The 25,027-nt window shown below is 40.1% G+C and overlaps 1 protein-coding gene across 1 annotated transcript in view; it reads left to right on the top strand.

The window, feature by feature from the left end:
• Nucleotides 1-10,166: 10,166 nt before the first annotated feature.
• The window catches only part of ptpro (protein tyrosine phosphatase receptor type O), a gene marked incomplete at its 5' end in the record, with an annotated part of 59,407 nt that continues 44,546 nt past the window's right edge, over nucleotides 10,167-25,027 (top strand). The window contains one exon of the mRNA XM_079236393.1: nucleotides 10,167-10,274. Within this exon, the coding sequence (XP_079092519.1) occupies nucleotides 10,167-10,274 (108 nt within the window). The remainder of the gene's footprint in view (nucleotides 10,275-25,027) is intronic.

Here is a 25,027-nt window from a genome sequence, read left to right as displayed (position 1 = left end):
AAGACAATTCCACACAGATTCCAAATCTATTCACCAAATCCATCTGCTGCAAAGCATCACTGAGATACGAACCAAAGAACACAGCAACATAAATCGCTGAGCCAGCACATTAGGAAAAAATTAAGAAAAAATAGCAAATAGAAGAGAAAATGCAGTTCCCTCAGTAAATCCACACTGATACAAGTTTACTTAACACCATAAGTCATATGAAAGTGAAAGTCAAATGTCACAGATGCGGGAAAATATGCGCAAATGTGCCCAAATGGAGATTTTGGAAACCTCGCCTGAATTCTCTCTGTACTTTACCCAATCTGACTTTGTTCTGCTTCACTTCTTCAAGTGAAAACAGTGCAGAGAGACTGTTCACATATTGAGCTATGATGTGGGAGAGATTCAGGGCTTCTTCTTCTTCTTCTTCTTCTTCTTCTTCTTCTTAGTGAAGCATCATTTCAAGGAGATCATCATCCTGAAAGTGCTTTTTTTTATAGGCGGACCTGGAACTTCTATTTTTTTTTTTAAATAGTAAAGTAGAGTACAGATATCCCAAAAAACTACTTAAGGACAGTAACAAAGTATTTCTACTTCGTTAATATACACCACTGATCATAGCTCAATATGTGAACTTTCTCTCTGCAAAGGTTGACTTTGATAAAGTGAAGCAGAACAAAGTCAGAGGGTTTGGAACAGAGAACATTCAGGCCAGGACTTTAAAATGTGCATTTGCACACATTTGCGCTGCAGAATGTGTTCATGTACCAAACCACATATTTCACTTGTATTTTACTTATGGTGTTCAATACACATATACACATATTTATATATATATATATGTATATACATATATTTATACATATTTGATATAACAATTGCTCAATCTACAATTACAAAGAGACACAAAATGGCTACAAAGAGATCCAATCTATAGGCGATACATTCTCCACATAATGATCTAATCTGATCCTGATGTTGGTGTTCTTTCAACAGCGTAGTTCCCCTTCCCGGCCGAGAAAGAGCAGAGGTAACACCAGACTGCTGGGCAAAGTCAACACGTTGTTGAAAACAACAGAATACACTTTTCAGACTCCTGGACATATGGGGAGTTAAACATGGTCCCCACAACCCTCAACAGCAGCACTCCCAGTATGGCCATGATGGTGTAGAACGCTCTCCTCTTGGATTGGTCAACCCGTTGTCTGCCCTCCCCCCCTGGCCCTGGACCAATCAGAGCATAGAGAACAGAGAGGCTGCAGAAAGACATGACGATGAAGGATAAGTTACACGAATAGAAGATGAACTTTGTGTTCTCCACAAATGGGACACACATGTTTGCAAAGCACAGCAGCCAAACACATACGATCCCTTCGCCTTCTTCAGGCCCAGGTAGGTGACGGGCTGAACGGCGGCCAGGTAGCGCTCCACGCAGGTCAGACTGTGAAACAGCAGCTGTCCACAAGAGCAGATTACTAAAAGGAACATACCCACTATCATCCATTCTGGGAGACGAGTGAGGACGCCATAACAGAGTATAGCGGACCCGACGATATTCATCAGCTCAGTGAAGACCACGTGGAAGGTAAAGATGTCGGAGTGGCTCGTCGTCGAGCCGGAGCGCTGTTGTCGCCATCGTTGGAAACCCAGGTAGATGACGTAGCTGCAGAGAGGGAGGACGAGGAGGATGCTGGAGACGCCGGCTGTGGAGTCGTAGCATTTCTGTAGGAAATCATAGAGGTTGATGGAGGAATAGTTGGAAGGAAGAGAAGAGGAGGAAGAGGAGTTGACTGACATGGCTGTGGGCAAGGGGCAGGATAGGGTGAATAAGAGAGAAAGGTGGGCGAGTGAAAAACGTCAGAATGGTTGTAGCAGGCTAACTTCTCTATTAACCAAACTGACTGAAGGCAAGTCAGGGACTCACTGAGGTGAACATTTACATTAACCACTAAAATGACCAGTGGAGTAGTAGCTTTAGGATGAAAAGAGCCAAAGTAAATGAGTACATTTTAACAAATGATTGCTTCAATCCCAGTCTTGTCACAGAGTAGGAGAGCATATTACTATCAACAAATAAGCGACAACTTGCTTTGCACTGTCACCAGTGTAGCATTGAAGTGGGAGGACCAGACGCCCTCTTTTTCCCGGACATGTCCTCTTTTCGAGACCTAAAAAATGCGTCTGGCAGGGATTCCCAAACTAACACTAACATTAACACTAACATTAACACTAACATTAACTAACATTAACACTAACATTAACTAACATTAACACTAACATTAACACTAACATTAACTAACATTAACACTAACATTAACTAACATTAACACAAACATTAACTAACATTAACACTAACATTAACTAACATTAACACTAACATTAACTAACATTAACACTAACATTAACTAACATTAACACTAACACTAACATTAACACTAACATTAACTAACATTAACACTAACATTAACACTAACATTAACTAACATTAACACTAACATTAACACTAACATTAACACTAACATTAACACTAACATTAACTAACATTAACACTAACATTAACACTAACATTAACTAACATTAACACTAACATTAACACTAACATTAACTAACATTAACACTAACATTAACTAACATTAACACTAACATTAACACTAACATTAACACTAACATTAACACTAACATTAACTAACATTAACACTAACATTAACACTAACATTAACATTAACACTAACATTAACTAACATTAACACTAACATTAACTAACATTAACACTAACATTAACATTAACACTAACATTAACACTAACATTAACTAACACTAACATTAACACTAACATTAACTAACATTAACACTAACATTAACTAACATTAACACTAACATTAACACTAACATTAACTAACATTAACACTAACATTAACACTAACATTAACTAACATAAACACTAACATTAACACTAACATTAACACTAACATTAACTAACATTAACACTAACATTAACACTAACATTAACACTAACATTAACACTAACATTAACACTAACATTAACTAACATTAACACTAACATTAACTAACATTAACACTAACACTAACATTAACACTAACATTAACTAACATTAACACTAACATTAACTAACATTAACACTAACATTAACACTAACATTAACTAACATTAACACTAACATTAACACTAACATTAACACTAACATTAACTAACATTAACACTAACATTAACTAACATTAACACTAACATTAACACTAACATTAACTAACATTAACACTAACATTAACTAACATTAACACTAACATTAACACTAACATTAACACTAACATTAACTAACATTAACACTAACATTAACACTAACACTAACATTAACTAACATTAACACTAACATTAACACTAACATTAACTAACATTAACACTAACATTAACACTAACACTAACATTAACTAACATTAACACTAACATTAACTAACATTAACACTAACATTAACACTAACATTAACACTAACACTAACATTAACTAACATTAACACTAACATTAACACTAACATTAACTAACATTAACACTAATATTAACACTAACATTAACACTAACATTAACACTAACATTAACACTAACATTAACTAACATTAACACTAACATTAACACTAACATTAACATTAACACTAACATTAACTAACATTAACACTAACATTAACTAACATTAACACTAACATTAACACTAACATTAACTAACATTAACACTAACATTAACTAACATTAACACTAACATTAACACTAACATTAACACTAACATTAACTAACATTAACACTAACATTAACACTAACATTAACTAACATTAACACTAACATTAACACTAACATTAACACAAACACTAACATTAACTAACATTAACACTAACATTAACTAACATTAACACTAACATTAACACTAACATTAACACAAACACTAACATTAACTAACATTAACACTAACATTAACTAACATTAACACTAACATTAACACTAACATTAACTAACATTAACACTAACATTAACTAACATTAACACTAACATTAACACTAACATTAACACAAACACTAACATTAACTAACATTAACACTAACATTAACTAACATTAACTAACATTAACACTAACATTAACACTAACATTAACTAACATTAACACTAACATTAACACTAACATTAACACTAACATTAACTAACATTAACACTAACATTAACACTAACATTAACACTAACATTAACTAACATTAACACTAACATTAACACTAACATTAACACTAACATTAACTAACATTAACACTAACATTAACACTAACATTAACACAAACACTAACATTAACTAACATTAACACTAACATTAACTAACATTAACACTAACATTAACACTAACATTAACTAACATTAACACTAACATTAACTAACATTAACACTAACATTAACACTAACATTAACTAACATTAACACTAACATTAACTAACATTAACACTAACATTAACACTAACATTAACATTAACTAACATTAACACTAACATTAACTAACATTAACACTAACATTAACATTAACTGACATTAACACTAACATTAACACTAACATTAACACTAACATTAACACTAACATTAACACTAACATTAACTAACATTAACACTAACATTAACTAACATTAACACTAACATTAACACTAACATTAACACTAACATTAACTAACATTAACACTAACATTAACACTAACATTAACTAACATTAACACTAACATTAACTAACATTAACACTAACATTAACACTAACATTAACACTAACATTAACTAACATTAACACTAACATTAACTAACATTAACACTAACATTAACACTAACATTAACACTAACATTAACACTAACATTAACTAACATTGCTGAGTGCTGAAAAGATGGACTTTTGAGCCGTGAGCTGACAGAGTCCTCCATGCTAGTGCTGGACAATGCCCCCTTCCCTCTCTTCCTACCAGTTGCTCAATGACATCACACACACACACACACACACACACACACACACACACACACACACAGACACACACACACACACACAGACCCACACACACACACATTGACTTTAACAGGATTCACTCTCTTCGTTAGGAAAAGAGGAGCTTGATTACTTTATTGTTTCAGCCGATCGTATAAGGAAATGTTTCAGTTTTGAAGATAACTTTCTAAACATCAGCATGTTAGCATGCTAACATGCTGATGTTGCTACACCTGTACATGCTAAAGTTGCCAAATAGATGCTAAGATTCACAGTCATGATCTAAATAATTTTACTACTGCCACTTGTTTTTCATTCTCCCATATTTATCTCTTATTGTCAAACATCCACCAGGTGGAACCAACATTTTTTATAATGAAGAAACAGTAATTGGTTTTAAGTTCACTGTTGTCTGTTAACTTCTGGAACACTGAGGCCATTTTCAGTCGATTTTCTCGATTTGACATAATTTCTTAAATTCACCTTTTACGGACTTCATCACTTCATAACATCTCTACTGTCTCTTTAAGGACTTTATCACTTCATACCATGGCTACTGTCTCTTTAAGGACTTCATCACTTCATAACATCTCTACTGTCTCTTTAAGGACTTTATCACTTCATACCATGGCTACTGTCTCTTTAAGGACTTCATCACTTCATAACATCTCTACTGTCTCTTTAAGGACTTTATCACTTCATAACATCTCTACTGTCTCTTTAAGGACTTCATCACTTCATAACATCTCTACTGTCTCTTTAAGGGTTTCTAAACATGTCTACTGTCTCTTTAAGGACTTCATCACTTCATAACATGTCCACTGTCTCTTTAAGGACTTCATCACTTCATAACATCTCTACTGTCTCTTTAAGGACTTCATCACTTCATAACATCTCTACTGTCTCTTTAAGGGTTTCTAAACACGTCTACTGTCTCTTTAAGGACTTCATAACATCTCTACTGTCACTTTAAGGACATCATTATTAATCTTTTCAGTTCTTGTGATATGATGATCTTAACCTTGTTTTTAATCACAAACAAAGTCACACAAAAGTCATGGACCCACTGGTCAGAATGTGTATGAACTATGTTTACTACTTTGTCTGTTTGTGTCTGCAGATTCCCCCTAAATTCATCTAAAGTTACCATTACATAACGCCTCATTTGCATATTTAAATACAACATTTCATAAAACTTGTAACACAATAAATAATCCTCTTAATGTCAGTAATGAACTGAGAAGTTGGAGATAATGGATCTTGTCTGACAGTATTTTATGATTCATGGAGTGAAACAAAGAGATATCTAACATGTAAAACATTTAACTCTAAGATGTCAACAACATGAAACTAAACCAATTTCCCCATGGGGATGAATAAAGTATACATCTATCTATCTCATTTAGAACCCTTTCTGAAATATATGATCAATGCCTCATCATTTTAAACATAACATTTCATAAAACCTGTAAGAACAAAGAAAACAATGGTCTCAGTGTAAATGCTCCCCGGTGGAGTTCAAAGCCGATGTCTTTCCGTTAAAAGTGTTTTAATGCCGTGCTCAGGAACAACCTGACGGGGATCGACACCATCGAGGGACGACGGAGAGCCTGAAGGTCGCCGGGAAACCTCCCTCACACGTGGTCTACATGTTGACCACATGGTCAACATGTAGACCACACGTGGTCTACATGTAGACTACGTGTGGTCTACACGTAGACTACGTGTGGTCTACACGTAGTCTACGTGTGGTCTACACGTAGACTACGTGTGGTCTACACGTAGACTACATGTTGACCACATGTGGTCAACATGTAGACCGTGTGGTCTACACGTAGACTACATGTAGACCACATGTGGTCTACATGTTGACCACACGTAGTCTACATGTTGACCACATGGTCTACATGTTGACCACATGTGGTCAACATGTAGACCACGTGTGGTCAACATGTTGACCACGTGTGGTCTACACGTAGACTACATGTAGACCACGTGTAGACCACACGTAGACTACATGTAGACCACGTGTAGACCACACGTAGACTACATGTAGACTACGTGTGGTCTACATGTAGTCTACACGTAGACTACATGTAGACCACGTGTAGACCACACGTAGACTACATGTAGACCACGTGTAGACCACACGTAGACTACATGTAGACTACGTGTGGTCTACATGTAGTCTACACGTAGACTACATGTAGACCACGTGTGGTCTACATGTTGACCACACGTAGTCTACATGTTGACCACATGGTCTACATGTTGACCACATGTGGTCAACATGTAGACCACGTGTGGTCAACATGTTGACCACGTGTGGTCTACACGTAGACTACATGTAGACCATGTGTAGACCACACGTAGACTACATGTAGACCACGTGTAGACCACACGTAGACTACATGTAGACTACGTGTGGTCTACATGTAGTCTACACGTAGACTACATGTAGACCACGTGTAGACCACACGTAGACTACATGTAGACTACGTGTGGTCTACATGTAGTCTACACGTAGACTACATGTAGACCACGTGTGGTCTACATGTTGACCACACGTAGTCTACATGTTGACCACATGGTCTACATGTAGACCACGTGTGGTCAACATGTTGACCACGTGTGGTCTACACGTAGACTACATGTAGACCATGTGTAGACCACACGTAGACTACATGTAGACCACGTGTAGACCACACGTAGACTACATGTAGACTACGTGTGGTCTACATGTAGTCTACACGTAGACTACATGTAGACCACGTGTAGACCACACGTAGACTACATGTAGACCACGTGTAGACCACACGTAGACTACATGTAGACTACGTGTGGTCTACATGTAGTCTACACGTAGACTACATGTAGACCACGTGTAGACCACACGTAGTCTACATGTTGACCACATGGTCTACATGTTGACCACGTGTGGACCACTACATAATATAAAAGTACAAGTATTTGTACTTTTATATTATTTACTTTAATACACATACGGGATTATTTTCTCTGTCACTGAAATGCGATACACAACATTTGGTGGCTACAACTATTTTGTGCTGAAAGGGAGCTTACATTACTATTCATGAAGTCACAGGTACCCGTATTATAAAAGCAATAAGGTACGAGAGGCAGTGTGTGTTAAGTGTGTTAAGTGTGTGTGTGTAGTGTGTTTAGTGTGTGTGTGTAGTGTGTTTAGTGTGTGTTTAGTGTGTGCGTAGTGTGTGTGTAGTGTGTTTAGTGTGTGTGTAGTGTGTTTAGTGTGTGTGTAGTGTGTTGTGTGTGTAGTGTGTTTAGTGTGTGTGTAGTGTGTTTAGTGTGTGTGTAGTGTGTTTAGTGTGTGTAGTGTGTTTAGTGTGTGTGTTTAGTGTGTGTGTAGTGTGTTTAGTGTGTGTGTAGTGTGTGTGTAGTGTGTTTAGTGTGTGTTGTGTGTGTTGTGTGTTTAGTGTGTGTCTAGTGTGTGTGTTTAGTGTGTGTAGTATGTCTAGTGTGTGTGTCTAGTGTGTGTGTTGTGTGTTTAGTGTGTTTAGTGTGTCTAGTGTGTGTGTTGTGTGTCTAGTGTGTGTGTTGTGTGTTTAGTGTGTCTAGTGTGTGTGTTGTGTGTCTAGTGTGTGTGTTGTGTGTCTAGTGTGTGTGTTGTGTGTTTAGTGTGTCTAGTGTGTGTGTTGTGTGTCTAGTGTGTGTGTTGTGTGTTTAGTGTGTCTAGTGTGTGTGTTGTGTGTCTAGTGTGTGTGTTGTGTGTTTAGTGTGTTTAGTGTGTCTAGTGTGTGTGTTGTGTGTTTAGTGTGTCTAGTGTGTGTGTTGTGTGTTTAGTGTGTTTAGTGTGTGTAGTGTGTGTGTTGTGTGTGTGTTTAGTGTGTGTGTAGTGTGTCTAGTGTGTGTGTTGTGTGTGTTTAGTGTGTGTGTGTGTGTAGTGTGTGTGTTGTGTGTCTAGTGTGTAGTGTGTGTGTAGTGTGTCTAGTGTGTGTGTAGTGTGTGTAGTGTGTTTAGTGTGTGTGTAGTGTGTAGTGTGTGTGTAGTGTGTCTAGTGTGTGTGTAGTGTGTTTAGTGTGTGTGTAGTGTGTGTAGTGTGTCTAGTGTGTGTAGTGTGTGTAGTGTAATAAACACACACGTGTGTACTATTTTACTTTCAGACGTCACATCTTTTCTTCTAATCTAAATATTATTTTAATAATAAATGATCTGCTGAGGAACGGATCAATACATGTAATTATTATAAAAGTGTTTCATGAACCTACTAAAGTATTTAGTTGTTATAAACAAACAACTTTATTAAAGTAAAGAACTAATATAATTAAAGTACTTCATTATGCAGACTATTATATATATATAACTATAGATAATATAGATGAAGAGGAAGAGGAGGATGAAGATGAGGAGGAAGAAGAGGAGGAGGAGGAAGAGGATGAAGAGGAGGAGGATGAAAAAGATGAGGAGGAGGAGGATGAAGAGGAGGAGGATGATGAAGAGGAGGAGGATGAAAAAGATGAGGAGGAGGAGGATGAAGAGGAGGAGGATGAAAAAGATGAGGAGGAGGAGGATGAAGAGGAGGAGGATGATGAAGAGGAGGAGGATGAAAAAGATGAGGAGGAGGAGGATGAAGAGGAGGAGGATGAAAAAGATGAGGAGGAGGATGAAAAAGATGAGGAGGATGAAAAAGATGAGGAGGAGGAGGATGAAGAGGAGGAGGAGGATAAAGAGGATGAGGAGGAGGATGAAAAAGATGATGAGGAGGAGAAGGATAAAGAGGATGAAGAGGATGAGGAGGAGGAGGAGGATAAAGAGGAGAAGGATGAAGAGGAGGAGGAGGAAAAAGATGAGGAGGAGGAGGATGAAGAGGAGGATGAAGAGGATGAAGAGGAGGAGGATGAAAAGGAGGAGGAGGATGAAGAGGATGAAGAGGAGGAGGAAGAGACAGGGCGGGGCTTCTCCGCAGCAGCAGCTCCTCATCGCTCCAGACACCGACCTCCTGCTCGTCTCCAGGCCGCGGCGCGCACGCCGGAGCTCGGTCCGTTTCCTGCGCGTCCCCGCGGCTCCGGTCCCCAACGAAGACAACGAGGAAGAGGAGGACGGTGATGAAGAGGACGGTGATGAAGATGCGCCGCTAGGAGCCGCGGAGCATCGCGCTCCGATGCAGCAGAGGAGGCGCCATTGTTTGGATGCGCAGCAGACTGAGAGAGAGAGCCGGGATTAGAGCGCCTCTGCCCCGCCGCACCATGCGGCCCTTCCCGCTGCTGCTCGCGCTCTGGATGCTCGGCTGCTCCCGGGTAAGGACGCCTCTTTTCGGCCACATAGCGAGTGTTTGCGGCCGCAGCCCGAGCGGCTTTGTGTTGCGGGGACATGAGAGCGGATTGATCCGGGTTGCGAGGACCCTCAACAAGGGACCGACAACACGGGACCCACGACGCGTCGGTGTCCGACGCGTCGTGGGTCCCGTGTTGTGGGTCCCTTGCTGTGAGTCCCTTGTTGTGGGTCCCTTGCTGTGAGTCCCTTGTTGTGGGTCCCTTGTTGTGGGTCCCTTGTTGTGAGTCCCTTGTTGTGAGTCCCTTGTTCTGGGTCCCTTGCTGTGAGTCCCTTGTTGTGAGTCCCTTGTTGTGAGTCCCTTGTTGTGGGTCCCGTGTTGTCGGTCCCTTGCTGTGAGTCGCTTGTTGTGAGTCCCTTGTTGTGGGTCCCTTGTTGTGAGTCTCTTGTTGTGAGTCCCTTGTTCTGGGTCCCTTGCTGTGAGTCCCTTGTTGTGAGTCCCTTGTTGTGGGTCCCTTGTTGTGAGTCCCTTGTTGTGAGTCCCTTGTTCTGGGTCCCTTGTTGTGAGTCCCTTGTTGTGGGTCCGCGTTGTGAGTCCCGTGTTGTGAGTCCCTTGTTGTGAGTCCCTTGTTGTGAGTCCCTTGCTGTGAGTCCCTTGTTGTGAGTCCCGTGTTGTGGGTCCGCGTTGTGAGTCCCGTGTTGTGAGTCCCTTGTTGTGAGTCCCTTGTTGTGAGTCCCGTGTTGTGAGTCCCTTGTTGTGAGTCCCGTGTTGTGAGTCCCTTGTTGTGGGTCCCGTGTTGTGGGTCCGTGTTGTGAGTCCCGTGTTGTGAGTCCCTTGTTGTGAGTCCCTTGTTGTGAGTCCCGTGTTGTGAGTCCCTTGTTGTGGGTCCCGTGTTGTGGGTCCGTGTTGTGAGTCCCGTGTTGTGAGTCCCTTGTTGTGGGTCCCGTGTTGTGGGTCACTTGTTGTGAGTCCCGTGTTGTGAGTCCCTTGTTGTGGGTCCCGTGTTGTGGGTCCGTGTTGTGAGTCCCGTGTTGTGGGTCCGTGTTGTGAGTCCCGTATTGTGGGTCCCGTGTTGTGAGTCCCGTGTTGTGGGTCCGCGTTGTGAGTCCCGTGTTGTGGGTCCGCGTTGTGAGTCCCGTGTTGTGGGTCCGCGTTGTGAGTCCCGTGTTGTGGGTCCGCGTTGTGAGTCCCATGTTGTGGGTCCGCGTTGTGAGTCCCGTGTTGTGGGTCCGCGTTGTGAGTCCCGTGTTGTGGGTCCGCGTTGTGAGTCCCGTGTTGTGGGTCCGCGTTGTGAGTCCCGTGTTGTGGGTCCGCGTTGTGAGTCCTGTGTTGTGGGTCCGCGTTGTGAGTCCTGTGTTGTGGGTCTGCGTTGTGAGTCCCGTGTTGTGGGTCCGCGTTGTGAGTCCCGTGTTGTGGTTCCGCGTTGTGAGTCCCGTGTTGTGGTTCCGCGTTGTGAGTCCCGTGTTGTGGGTCCACGTTGTGAGTCCCGTGTTGTGGGTCCACGTTGTGAGTCCCGTGTTGTGGGTCCACGTTGTGAGTCCCGTGTTGTGGGTCTGCGTTGTGAGGCGCAGCAGCAGCTCAATCTGTCCGGAGAAAGTGGGTCAGACGGCTGCAGCTCATGAAGACCGACATGCTGTCATCCCGGAGGATCACACACAACACACAGTACACACACACACACAGACACACACAGACACACAGACACACAGACACACACACACACACAGACATACACACACACAGACAGACACACACACAGACAGACACACAAACACACAGACACACACAGTACACACAGTACACAACACACAACACACACAATACACACACAGTACGCACACACACAACACACACAGTACACACACACACACACAACACACACACAACACACACAGTACACACACACACAACACACACAGTACACACACACACACAACACACACAGTACACACACACAACACACACAGTAAACACAGTACACACAACACACAGTACACAACACAGAGTACACACACACAACACACACAGTACACACACACAGTACACACAACACACAGTACACACACACAACACACACAGTACACACACACAGTACACACAACACACAGTACACACACACAACACACACAGTACACACAACACACAACACACACAGTGCACACAACACAAAGTAGACAACACACACAGTACACACAACACACAGTACACACAACACACAGTACACACAACACACAGTACACACAACACACACGATACACACACAGTACGCACACACACAACACACACACAACACACACAGTACACACACACACACAACACACACAGTACACACACACACAACACACACAGTACACAACACACAACACACACAATACACACACAGTACGCACACACACAACACACACAGTACACACACACACACACACAACACACACACAACACACACAGTACACACACACACAACACACACAGTACACACAACACACACAGTACACACAACACACACAGTACACACACATTACACGCGGTACACACAACACACAGTACACACAACACACACAATACACACAACACACAGTACACACAACACACAGTGCACACAACACACAGTACACACAACACACAGTACACACAATACACACAACACACAGTACACACAACACACAGTACACACAGTACACACAACACACAGTGCACACAACACACAGTACACACAACACACAGTGCACACAACACACAGTACACACAGTACACACAACACACAGTGCACACAACACACAGTACACACAACACACAGTACACACAACACACAGTACACACAATACACACAACACACAGTACACACAACACACAGTACACACAGTACACACAACACACAGTACACACAACACACAGTGCACACAACACACAGTACACACAACACACAGTACACACAGTACACACAGTACACACAGTACACACAACACACAGTACACACAACACACAGTACACACAGTACACACAACACACAGTACACACAACACACAGTACACACAGTACACACAACACACAGTACACACAACACACAGTGCACACAACACACAGTACACACAACACACAGTACACACAGTACACACAACACACAGTACACACAACACACACAATACACACAACACACAGTACACACAACACACAGTACACACAACACACACAATACACACAACACACAGTACACACAACACACAGTGCACACAACACACAGTACACACAACACACAGTACACACGGTACACACAACACACAGTACACACAACACACAGTGCACACAACACACAGTACACACAACACACAGTACACACAACACACAGTGCACACAACACACGGTACACACAACACACAGTACACACAGTACACACAACACACAGTACACACAACACACAGTACACACAGTACACACAACACACAGTGCACACAACACACAGTACACACAACACACAGTACACACAACACACAGTACACACAACACACACAATACACACAACACACAGTACACACAACACACAGTGCACACAACACACAGTACACACAACACACAGTGCACACAACACACAGTACACACAACACACAGTACACACAGTACACACAACACACAGTGCACACAACACACAGTACACACAACACACAGTACACACGGTACACACAACACACAGTACACACAGTACACACAACACACAGTGCACACAACACACAGTACACACGGTACACACAACACACAGTACACACAGTGCACACAACACACAGTACACACAACACACAGTACACACAACACACAGTACACACGGTACACACAACACACAGTACACACAGTGCACACAACACACAGTACACACAACACACAGTACACACAGTACACACAACACACAGTACACACGGTACACACAACACACAGTACACACAGTACACACAACACACAGTACACACAACACACAGTACACACAGTACACACAACACACAGTACACACAACACACAGTACACACAACACACAGTACACACAGTACACACAACACACAGTACACACAGTACACACAGTGCACACAACACACAGTGCACACAACACACAATGCACACAACACACAGTACACACAACACACACAGTGCACACAACACACACAGTACACACAACACACACAGTACACACAACACACAGTACACACAACACACACAGTGCACACAACACACACAACACACACAGTACACACAACACACACAGTACACACAACACATGGTACACACAACACACAGTACACACAACACACACAACACACAGTACACAACACACACAGTACACGCGGTACACACAACACACACAGTACACAAAACACACAATACACACAGTACACACAACACACACAATACACAACAAAGTAAGGTAAGGTTCAAACAATTAAACTACTAGTTAAATTTAGACAACTAAACTACTAGTCAGGTTTAAACAACTAAACTACTAGTTAGGTTTAAACAACTAAACTACTAGTTAGATTTAGACAACTAAACTACTATCCATCCATCCATCCATCCATTATCAGCCGCTTATCCGGGGTCGGGTTGCGGTGGCAGCAGGTTCAGCAGGCCGACCCAGGCTTCCCTCTCACCCGCAACACTTTCCAGCTCATTCTGGGATCCCGAGGCGTTCCAAGGCCAGCCGGGAGATATAATCCCTCCAGCGTGTCCTCGGTCTTCCCCGGGGTCTCCTATCAGTAAACTACTAGTTAGGTTTAAACAACTAAACTACTAGTTAGGTTTAAACAACTAAACTACTAGTTAGGTTTAAACAACTAAACTACTAGTTAGATTAAAACAACTAAACTACTAGTTAGGTTTAAACAACTAAACTACTAGTTAGATTAAAACAACTAAACTACTAGTTAGATTTAGACAACTAAACTACTAGTTAGGTTTAAACAACTAAACTACTCAGTTAGGTTAAAACAACTAAACTACTATTTAAGTTTAAACAACTAAACTACTAGTTAGGTTTAAACAACTAAACTACTCAGTTAGGTTTAAACAACTAAACTACTAGTTAGGTTTAAACAACTAAACTACTAGTTAGGTTTAAACAACTAAACTACTAGTTAGATTAAAACAACTAAACTACTAGTTAGGTTTAAACAACTAAACTACTAGTTAGATTAAAACAACTAAACTACTAGTTAGATTTAGACAACTAAACTACTAGTTAGGTTTAAACAACTAAACTACTCAGTTAGGTTAAAACAACTAAACTACTATTTAAGTTTAAACAACTAAACTACTAGTTAGGTCTAGACAACTAAACTACTCAGTTAGGTTTAAACAACTAAACTACTAGTTAGGTTTAAACAACTAAACTACTCAGTTAGGTTAAAACAACTAAACTACTAGTTAGATTTAGACAACTAAACTACTAGTTAGGTTTAAACAACTAAACTACTAGTTAGATTTAGACAACTAAACTACTAGTTAGGTTTAAACAACTAAACTACTCAGTTAGGTTCAAACAACTAATCTACCAGTTAGGTTTAAACAACTAAACTACTGGTTAGATTTAAACAACTAAACTACTAGTTAGGTTTAGACAACTAAACTACTAGTTAGGTTTAAACAACTAAACTACCAATTAGGTTTAGACAACTAAACTACTAATAAGGTTCAAACAACTAAACTACTAGTTAGATTTAGACAACTAAACTACTAATTAGGTTCAAACAACTAAACTACTAGTTAGATTTAGACAACTAAACTACTAGTTAGGTCTAGACAACTAAACTACTCAGTTAGGTTCAAACAACTAAACTACTAGTTAGGTCTAGACAACTAAACTACTAATTAGGTTCAAACAACTAAACTACTGGTTAGATTTAAACAACTAAACTACTAGTTAGGTTTAGACAACTAAACTACTCAGTTAGGTTCAAACAACTAAACTACTAGTTAGATTTAGACAACTAAACTACTAGTTAGGTCTAGACAACTAAACTACTCAGTTAGGTTCAAACAACTAAACTACTAGTTAGGTCTAGACAACTAAACTACTAGTTAGGTCTAGACAACTAAACTACTCAGTTAGGTTCAAACAACTAAACTACTAGTTAGATTTAGACAACTAATTTACTAGTTTGGATTAAACAACTAAACTACTAGTTAGGTTTAAACAACTAAACTACTCAGTTAGGTTCAAACAACTAAACTACTAGTCAGGTTTAAACAACTAAACTACTAGTTAGGTTTAAACAACTAAACTACTAGTCAGGTTTAAACAACTAAATGCTGGATCTCTTTGATGATGTCCTACATTGATTGTAGTTGGATCTCTTTGATGATGTCCTACATTGATTGTAGTTGGATCTCTTTGATGATGTCCTACATTGATTGTAGTTGGATCTCTTTGATGATGTCCTACATTGATTGTAGTTGGATCTCTTTGATGATATGCTACATTGATTGTAGTTGGATCTCTTTGATGATGTCCTCAGATTATTGGTGTACTTTTCCATGTGTGGATTAACCCTGGCTCTGTTCATCCCAACAGCCATTTTAAACTGCCTGTTGTTGGATTACAGCTACGTTACACACTACGTTACAGTGTTTGTTTTAAACTCTCCGTAAACTTAATTCAAGCAGACGTTGTATTTACTATCTTCTATAAAGCATCTGAATTACACGCAGCAGTGGTTAAGAGGCTTGCAGGCGGATTAGGGAGATTACTGCCTTTACGTTTCCATTGTAATTGTTGAGAGAAAAATACAAAAAACAATCGTAAAAGGATTTATTTCTTCACGGCACCCTCATAGAAATAATTTTCACTATCAATACAACTAGAACTAGTTACTACTTAACTAGTATTTCAGTCATAATTGAGTATTAATTGTCATTAACAAAATACATGTTACAGAAAATAAATAAAGAAACCAAGTCTTTGTCAAACAGTCTTCCTTCAGACTTCTTTTAGAAAAGTGAACATTTTCCTTTTCATCTCATGAGCTGGAGTGAGAAGAACTGAGCCGGGATCTGGTGAACGACAGGAAGTGGACCTTGACTTATAAACTGTTTCTTCCCAACTTGATTTTATTGTTTGTCCAGAAACAATTTGATGTTTTCAGTCATGGTTTTCAAGATGAAGGAGAGGAGTGACAATCGTCTCTTTGAAAGACAAACAAGCCTCCTGAGCCCCTGAAGGCTGGACATGTCGCCCGGTCCCAGCAGCTGACTGAGGGCCCGGAGGCCGGTGCCAGCAGCGGTGACCTCGTTGGGCTCGTTCGTTGTCTGTTTTGGCAAAATGTTGTTCACAAATACAAAGTGGACTTGTTGTCTCTTTAAATATGAGGTGGAGGGAAAGTTAGAGAACTGCGATCAGCTTCAGCGCCACAGAGAAGCCGACACGTTGTGAGTCTTTGAGGACGTGTGAAGGTTCCCTCTTGAGCTCCGAATCAAACGTTCTTCAGCTGAGCAAACTGAAACGTGGTAGAAGGCTCTGGCAGAAGCTGCGAATTGGATTTAGTTATTTGTTGTTTTCAGAAAGTGGTTTATTAATTTCACTATGTCCCAGCCAATGATTGACAGCTCTGTCCTGTCCCACCAAACCTCAGAGAGAAACGTGAACATTTAGCTGTCAGTGTTGAAACATGCCGTCAGAGACGACCTCATTCAGAGTCTAATGGACTCTGGAGGTCCCCGTCCTCTTCTGGAGGCTCTGCCCCCAAAGAAAACACAAAGCTGGAGGCTTGCATGATAATGTTGGCAGCTGCCTGAGCCCCCCCCCCCCCCCCCCCCCCCCCGCTCTGGGCTCATTCATAGGGTCAGATACTCCATTCATTCAGCAGCTCAAACAGAGCTGTGTGTGTGTGTGTGTGTGTGTGTGTGTGTGTGTGTGTGTGTGTGTGTGTGTGTGTGTGTGTGTATGTGTGTGTGTGTGTGTGTGTGTGTGTGTGTGTATGTGTGTGTGTGTGTGTGTTTCTCATGAGGATAGTGTTGGTTTTCAATGTTTGGTTTCTAGTTTCAATGAATGAACAACGATGTATTCACTGTCAGTGGTAGAAAGTAAAGAACATTTACTTAAGTCCTGTAAGTGTTGAGGCTCTTTAGTTGGTATGTTCTTGTTATGCTGCTTTCTAATTCTACTAGATGGAAGGAAATATTATAGTTAATAGTTAGTATCTTTGATTTAACATAAAACATGCGATGGGTCAGTTTATTAAATATAATCCATTCTTATTTACCTTATCTCATCCTATTCTTTAAACCTAACTAGTAGTTTAGTTGTCTAAACCTAACTGATCAGTGATCGATCAGCTCGAGCCGTCTGGATGGATATTGATTAAGTGTGAACATTACAGTGAAACGGTCTCTGAAGATGTGTCTCTTGTGAATGAACGGTTTCCGGGCGGAGGACACGTCGGCATCGCGTCCGTGTTTTTGATCCTGGAATCAAACCCCCGCCCCCGCCCGGCCTTTCATCTCTGTTGCCATGGCGACAGCAGAGCAGCATGAATCTTTTTGTTGTCGTCTCTCTGAGGACGACGTGTGTTTATGTTTCTGTATAAAGATCTGTCTGTTGACTGTTCACACATGAAGCTGCCTTCAATAATGACTCATGCACTGAATGACAAGGGAAATAAATACTATAATATATATATATATATATATATATATATATATATATATATATATATATATATATATATTATAGTACAGAAACATGTACTCGTGTGCATCTTTTAATATGTACATTTTAAATTTACAATTTATTTGTTTCTAATGAGATTCTTCGACTGTTTGACATTTTGTTTTGTAAACATTCATCTAATTTGTCACTGGACATTAATTGTGTCATTTTAAAGTTCCCAAATCACTAATATTGAGACCATAAGAGTTTATGAATGATGTGTTGGCTGGTCCATGATGATGAACCTGAGGTTCTCCTCAGCTCACGTTAGCATGCTGATAATTAATACCATCAAGCAACGCTGCAGATTAACCGGGAAGAACTCATATCATTTGTTAAAAAGAAAAGTTCCAGTCTTTCTTCTTATTTGGTGACCAAAGAGAAGCATGTAAAAAAGAAAAGAACGGGACCCAGAACTGGGACTTGATTGATCTGATGGTTGATTTAGTTATTTTTAAGGCTTTCGTTGACAGTAAATATGAAATAACCCTTTAGACCAAAGGACTGAAAATTATATGAAGAAAATGTCCTCAGAATGCAGCGTTCTCAGCACAAACAAGGTTTCAACAGTTACCTTTTCCTTCTGCACCAGTAAACCTTCTCTCCAAATATCACCACAGGAATTAAACCAGAGCGCCGGCTCGGCATTTGAAAAGAGAAAGAGAGAGAGATGTCACATCTCTAACACATGCAACATCTGTAACATGTTACATGTTACAGATGTTGCATGTGTTAGAGATGTAACATATGTAAGAGATGCAACATCTGTCACATGTTACATGTGTGACAGATGTTGCATCTGTCACACATGTAACATCTGTAGCATACAGTATGTAACATCACTTGCATGTAACATCTGTAACATGTAAAACATGTTACAGATGTTACATCTCTTACATATGTTACATCTGTAACACATGCAACATCTGTAGCATACAGTATGTAACATCACTTACATGTAACATCTGTAACATGTGTTACATGTTACAGATGTTACATGTGACAGATGTTGCATCTGTCACATGTAACATCTGTAACATACAGTATGTAACATCACTTACATGTAACATCTGTAACATGTGTTACATGTAAGTGATGTTACATACTGTATGTTACAGATGTTACATGTTACGTCTTTTACATGTAACATCTGTAACATGTAACACATGTTACAGATGTTACATGTAAAAGACGTAACATGTAAGAGATGTAACATCTGTAACATGTAAAACATGTTACAGATGTTACATCTCTTACATATGTTACATCTGTAACACATGCAACATCTGTAACATACAGTATGTAACATCACTTACATGTAACATCTGTAACATGTGTTACATGTTACAGATGTTACATGTAAAAGACGTAACATGTAAGAGATGTAACATTTATAGGGCTGCAACAACGAATCGATAAAATAGATAAAAATCGATTATCAAAAGTGTTGGCAACGAATTTCATTATCGATTCGTTGTGTCGCGCGATTATTACGCCGGGCAATAAGTCGCGGAGAAGAAAAAAAAGAGCGGAGCAGAGCAACTGGCCGGCCAGCGTTTCTGAGATTGGAGTGAGACACGAGAAAAGCTGAGGTTGTGATCTTCTCAAAAATAGAAGATCTTTGACGAGTCGAGTCTTGGCCAATCGGCGTCTTTATGTTCCTCCAACTTGTTTTTAATGGAAGCTAGTCAGCTTGCTATCGCGTTAGCTAACGTGTTTGGTTGTGTATTGTCGTTAAAGTTACGTTATGTTCCGTTACAGTTCAGTCTTGCTTGTAAAGAAACGTAACGTGGTGAAACATGCCGTCACCCCCCGGTCTGGTTCAGTTCACCAGTCACTCTTAACGTTAAACCGGCTCACCGGAGGATCTGGCTGCAGGTTTTTTTGTTTTTTTTACTCAAAGTAGAATGAAGCAAATCACGTCGTTGGGCTTAGCCAACAACGTGACGTCGTGGTCATAAGAGACCCAGAATGAACGAGTTTAAGGAAGAGGACGCTCTATATCAGGGGTGGGCAAACTTTTTGGCTCAGGCGCCACATTGAATAAAAAAATTTGACAGACGGGCCGGGCCAGTATCAGATGGATGGAGAGTGTTTGTGTGAACCTGTCACGGGAGGACAATGTTTAGGACCCAAATGCAGACCACATGAGAGTATGAGTATCTGGTAAAACAGATCACTGGAGCCAAAGGGAAGGTGGGGAGCCTGTGGTCCGCCACAGGGGGTGCTGGGCGGTGTGAGACCCGTGGCTCTACACTGGAGGACGGCGAGGCCGGCAGGGGGCGGTGTGAGAATATAACGTACATGACTCAGCTTTTTTGTTCAACTCGCTGGTTAAATCTTCATCAATTTGTTCTACACGCCGAGTCACTGTTCTGCGTGATAAAGTTTTTCAAATTAGTTTTTGCTCTCTGGACATAAGAGACCTGCTGTTTCTACCATACATTCTTTCAAAAACTCTCCTTCAGAGAAAGGCTTGCTGGCTTTTGCTCATTTGAATACGAGCAAAAAACTTGCCTTAGTGCTTGATTCTTGTATAGCAGTTTGGCGGAGAAAAATATTTTGCTGACTCTTTAAATTGGCTGCCAACCTCTTAGCAGTAGCCGCCCGTTCTGTCGTTGACTGTTGGCTAGCATAGTTAGCATGCTTGGCGGAAAAGTGGCGGCTAATATTGTATTCTTTGAATACTGCAATGGTTTCTTGGCAAATAAGACATACTGCCTCTGATCGTACTTCGGTGAAAACATACTTAGTCCACTCATTAAAGACTCTGCACTCACTGTCGACTTGTCTCTTCTTGGGTCCACTCATTGTGACAGAAGGGATCACTGCAGGAGGCTGACAGACAGAACCCTATATGTCACATGACATGAGCGCAGGGTGGAATGTGGTTAGTTATGTTAGTTATACTGAGGAAAAACACTCTGCATGCAGCTGTCAGTTCATTTACAACTCTAAACCTGTTGGAGTACAAACCCTGTCTCCGGCGACAGAAAGTGATTCATATTACCGTAATTCTTCTAAAGTTAACGCTTTACGACATAATTAAAAAGGATTCTGACCGCTAAGAAGTGGAGCTTTTCAGTGGTTTGCGGTATATTACGGTAATAAAAATAAAAGTGTGGCCTTGTCTGTGGGATCAGTGGAGGAGGGGTGGAATGGACCAGCAGCACAGCAAGTGTTGTGTGTCGCTCTAGTCCAGCAGAACTCGGCAGGCAGCGGTCCGCACGGCGCTGCAGACTGCTGTAACGGAACAGAACGCAGCAGAAGGCGTTACAGCGGTCTTTACTATAACTTTTTTTTTTTTTTTTAATGTTATAAGAATTATAATACTCGGAGGGCCGGATTAAAATGCCCGGATCCGGCCCGCGGGCCGTAGTTTGCCCACCTCTGCTCTATAAGGAGCAGTACAGCTTCCCTCTGTCCAGTATTTCATACATATTGATAAAGCAGGGTATGTAAATGCAGCCTCTGGAGGGATCAATTACAGTAAAAAGGGCTCACATTTGGCAGATGTAAAGCATACATGTGTATGTTTTTAGTGTTAGTCCATTTTGTTGTTTTAATGAACAGCTCAGGGATGTTCAGGAGCAACCTGTTGGTGCTTTCTGAAGATGTTTTGCACTGTCACTTCTGTTTTTGAATAAAGGGTTGGAAATGAACGCTTTTTAAAAAAAAATTTAATCCGATTAATCGAAAAAATAATCAACCGATTAATCAATTATTAAAATAATCGTTAGTTGCAGCCCTAAACATTTATAACATGTAAGTGATGTAACAAATGTTACATCTCTTACATGTTATAAATGTTACCCTTTTTATTACATACCATTGTTGACCAACTTCTCAGGGACTTGTACATTGATGGTAACATTGACCCCGTGACCAATCCCTAAACTCCGCCCCTTTGGTTATTGTTGCATTCTAGGATGTAGAAACGGTTCAGCTCACAAAGTAAGAATTCCACATCATGTGTTTCTGTTATTTTGTCCACGGCGGCTGCGTACACAAAGCATCTGTTGACAGAAACATGTGTTGAGGATTGGGGTCATGGAACAGTATCCTCAGTGTTCATCAGGTTTTAGCCTCATATTCACGCTCACACATTTATCAAAAAGATGAAACATTACCAAACATCTTCGTGGTAAAAAACTCCCAGCATGCCTCAGTGCAGCACATGGTCATGGGTTTCACTGTATGTGAGTCTCAGATTAGAGAAGTGGGTCAGAATCTCTGCAGATGGGTTAAGAGTTGATAGAAAGTCTGTTTCATAATGTAAAATGTCTTTTTATTGATATGATAAACTCTGTAATCCGCTCTCGACTTTCTTTAATCTCTCTGGAAATGACAATACGCACAACTCTGGACGAGGTTAGCCTAGCTTAGCACAAAGACAGGAAGTAGAGGGGAACGTCCAGCACTGTCTGACATGTTTCCATCATAACTTATGTACATAGCGTCTTTAAAAAGACAGTTTTTAACGTATAAATATCATTTCTTCGCGTCACGTAGAAGACAAACAGCTGATATCTCCAGACCGAGAAACAGGAAATCAGATTTAACTATGATTCATTATTATCGTTATTACCATCAATGCTCTCGAAGACGACGGGTTATTGATCCAGCTAATATACAAACACAAAGAGGACATATGAACGAGAGCATCACCTCCTCATAACCAGATCATAACCAGTTCATAACCAGTTCATTACAGTTCATAACCAGTTCATTACAGTTCATAACAAGTTCATAACAGATCATAACCAGTTCATAACAGATCATAACCAGTTCATAACCAGTTCATAACAGATCATAACCAGTTCATAACCAGTTCATAACAGATCATAACCAGTTCATAACCAGTTCATAACAGATCATAACCAGTTCATTACAGTTCATAACCAGTTCATAACAGATCATAACCAGTTCATAACCAGTTCATAACAGATCATAACCAGTTCATAACCAGTTCATTACAGTTCATAACCAGTTCATAACAGATCATAACCAGTTCATAACCAGTTCATAACAGATCATAACCAGTTCATAACCAGTTCATAACCAGATCATAACCAGTTCATAACTAGATCATAACCAGTTCATAACTAGATCATAACCAGTTCATAGCTAGATCATAACCAGTTCATAACCAGTTCATAACCAGTTCATAACCAGTTCATAACAGATCATAACCAGTTCATAACCAGTTCATTACAGTTCATAACCAGTTCATAACAGATCATAACCAGTTCATAACCAGTTCATAACAGATCATAACCAGTTCATTACAGTTCATAACCAGTTCATAACAGATCATAACCAGTTCATAACCAGTTCATAACAGATCATAACCAGTTCATAACCAGTTCATTACAGTTCATAACCAGTTCATAACAGATCATAACCAGTTCATAACCAGTTCATAACAGATCATAACCAGTTCATAACCAGTTCATTACAGATCATAACCAGTTCATAACAGATCATAACCAGTTCATAACCAGTTCATAACAGATCATAACCAGTTCATAACCAGTTCATTACAGTTCATAACCAGTTCATTACAGTTCATAACCAGTTCATAACCAGTTCATAACAGATCATAACAGATCATAACCAGTTCATAACCAGATCATAACCAGTTCATAACTAGATCATAACCAGTTCATAACTAGTTCATAACCAGTTCATAACCAGTTCATAACAGATCATAACCAGTTCATAACCAGTTCATAACCAGATCATAACAGATCATAACCAGTTCATAACCAGATCATAACCAGATCATAACCAGTTCATAACCAGATCATAACCAGTTCATAACTAGATCATAACCAGTTCATAACTAGATCATAACCAGTTCATAGCTAGATCATAACCAGTTCATAACCAGTTCATAACCAGATCATAACCAGTTCATAACCAGTTCATAACAGATCATAACCAGTTTATAACCAGATCATAACAGATCATAACCAGTTCATAACTAGATCATAACCAGTTCATAACTAGATCATAACCAGTTCATAGCTAGATCATAACCAGTTCATAACCAGATCATAACCAGTTCATAACCAGATCATAACCAGTTCATA

This window comes from Taurulus bubalis (genome assembly GCF_910589615.1).
Source record: "Taurulus bubalis genome assembly, chromosome: 20".
Lineage (NCBI taxonomy): Eukaryota > Metazoa > Chordata > Actinopteri > Perciformes > Cottidae > Taurulus > Taurulus bubalis.
Note: the sequence above shows the minus strand (reverse complement) of the source record. Positions and strands in the feature narration are given on the sequence as shown.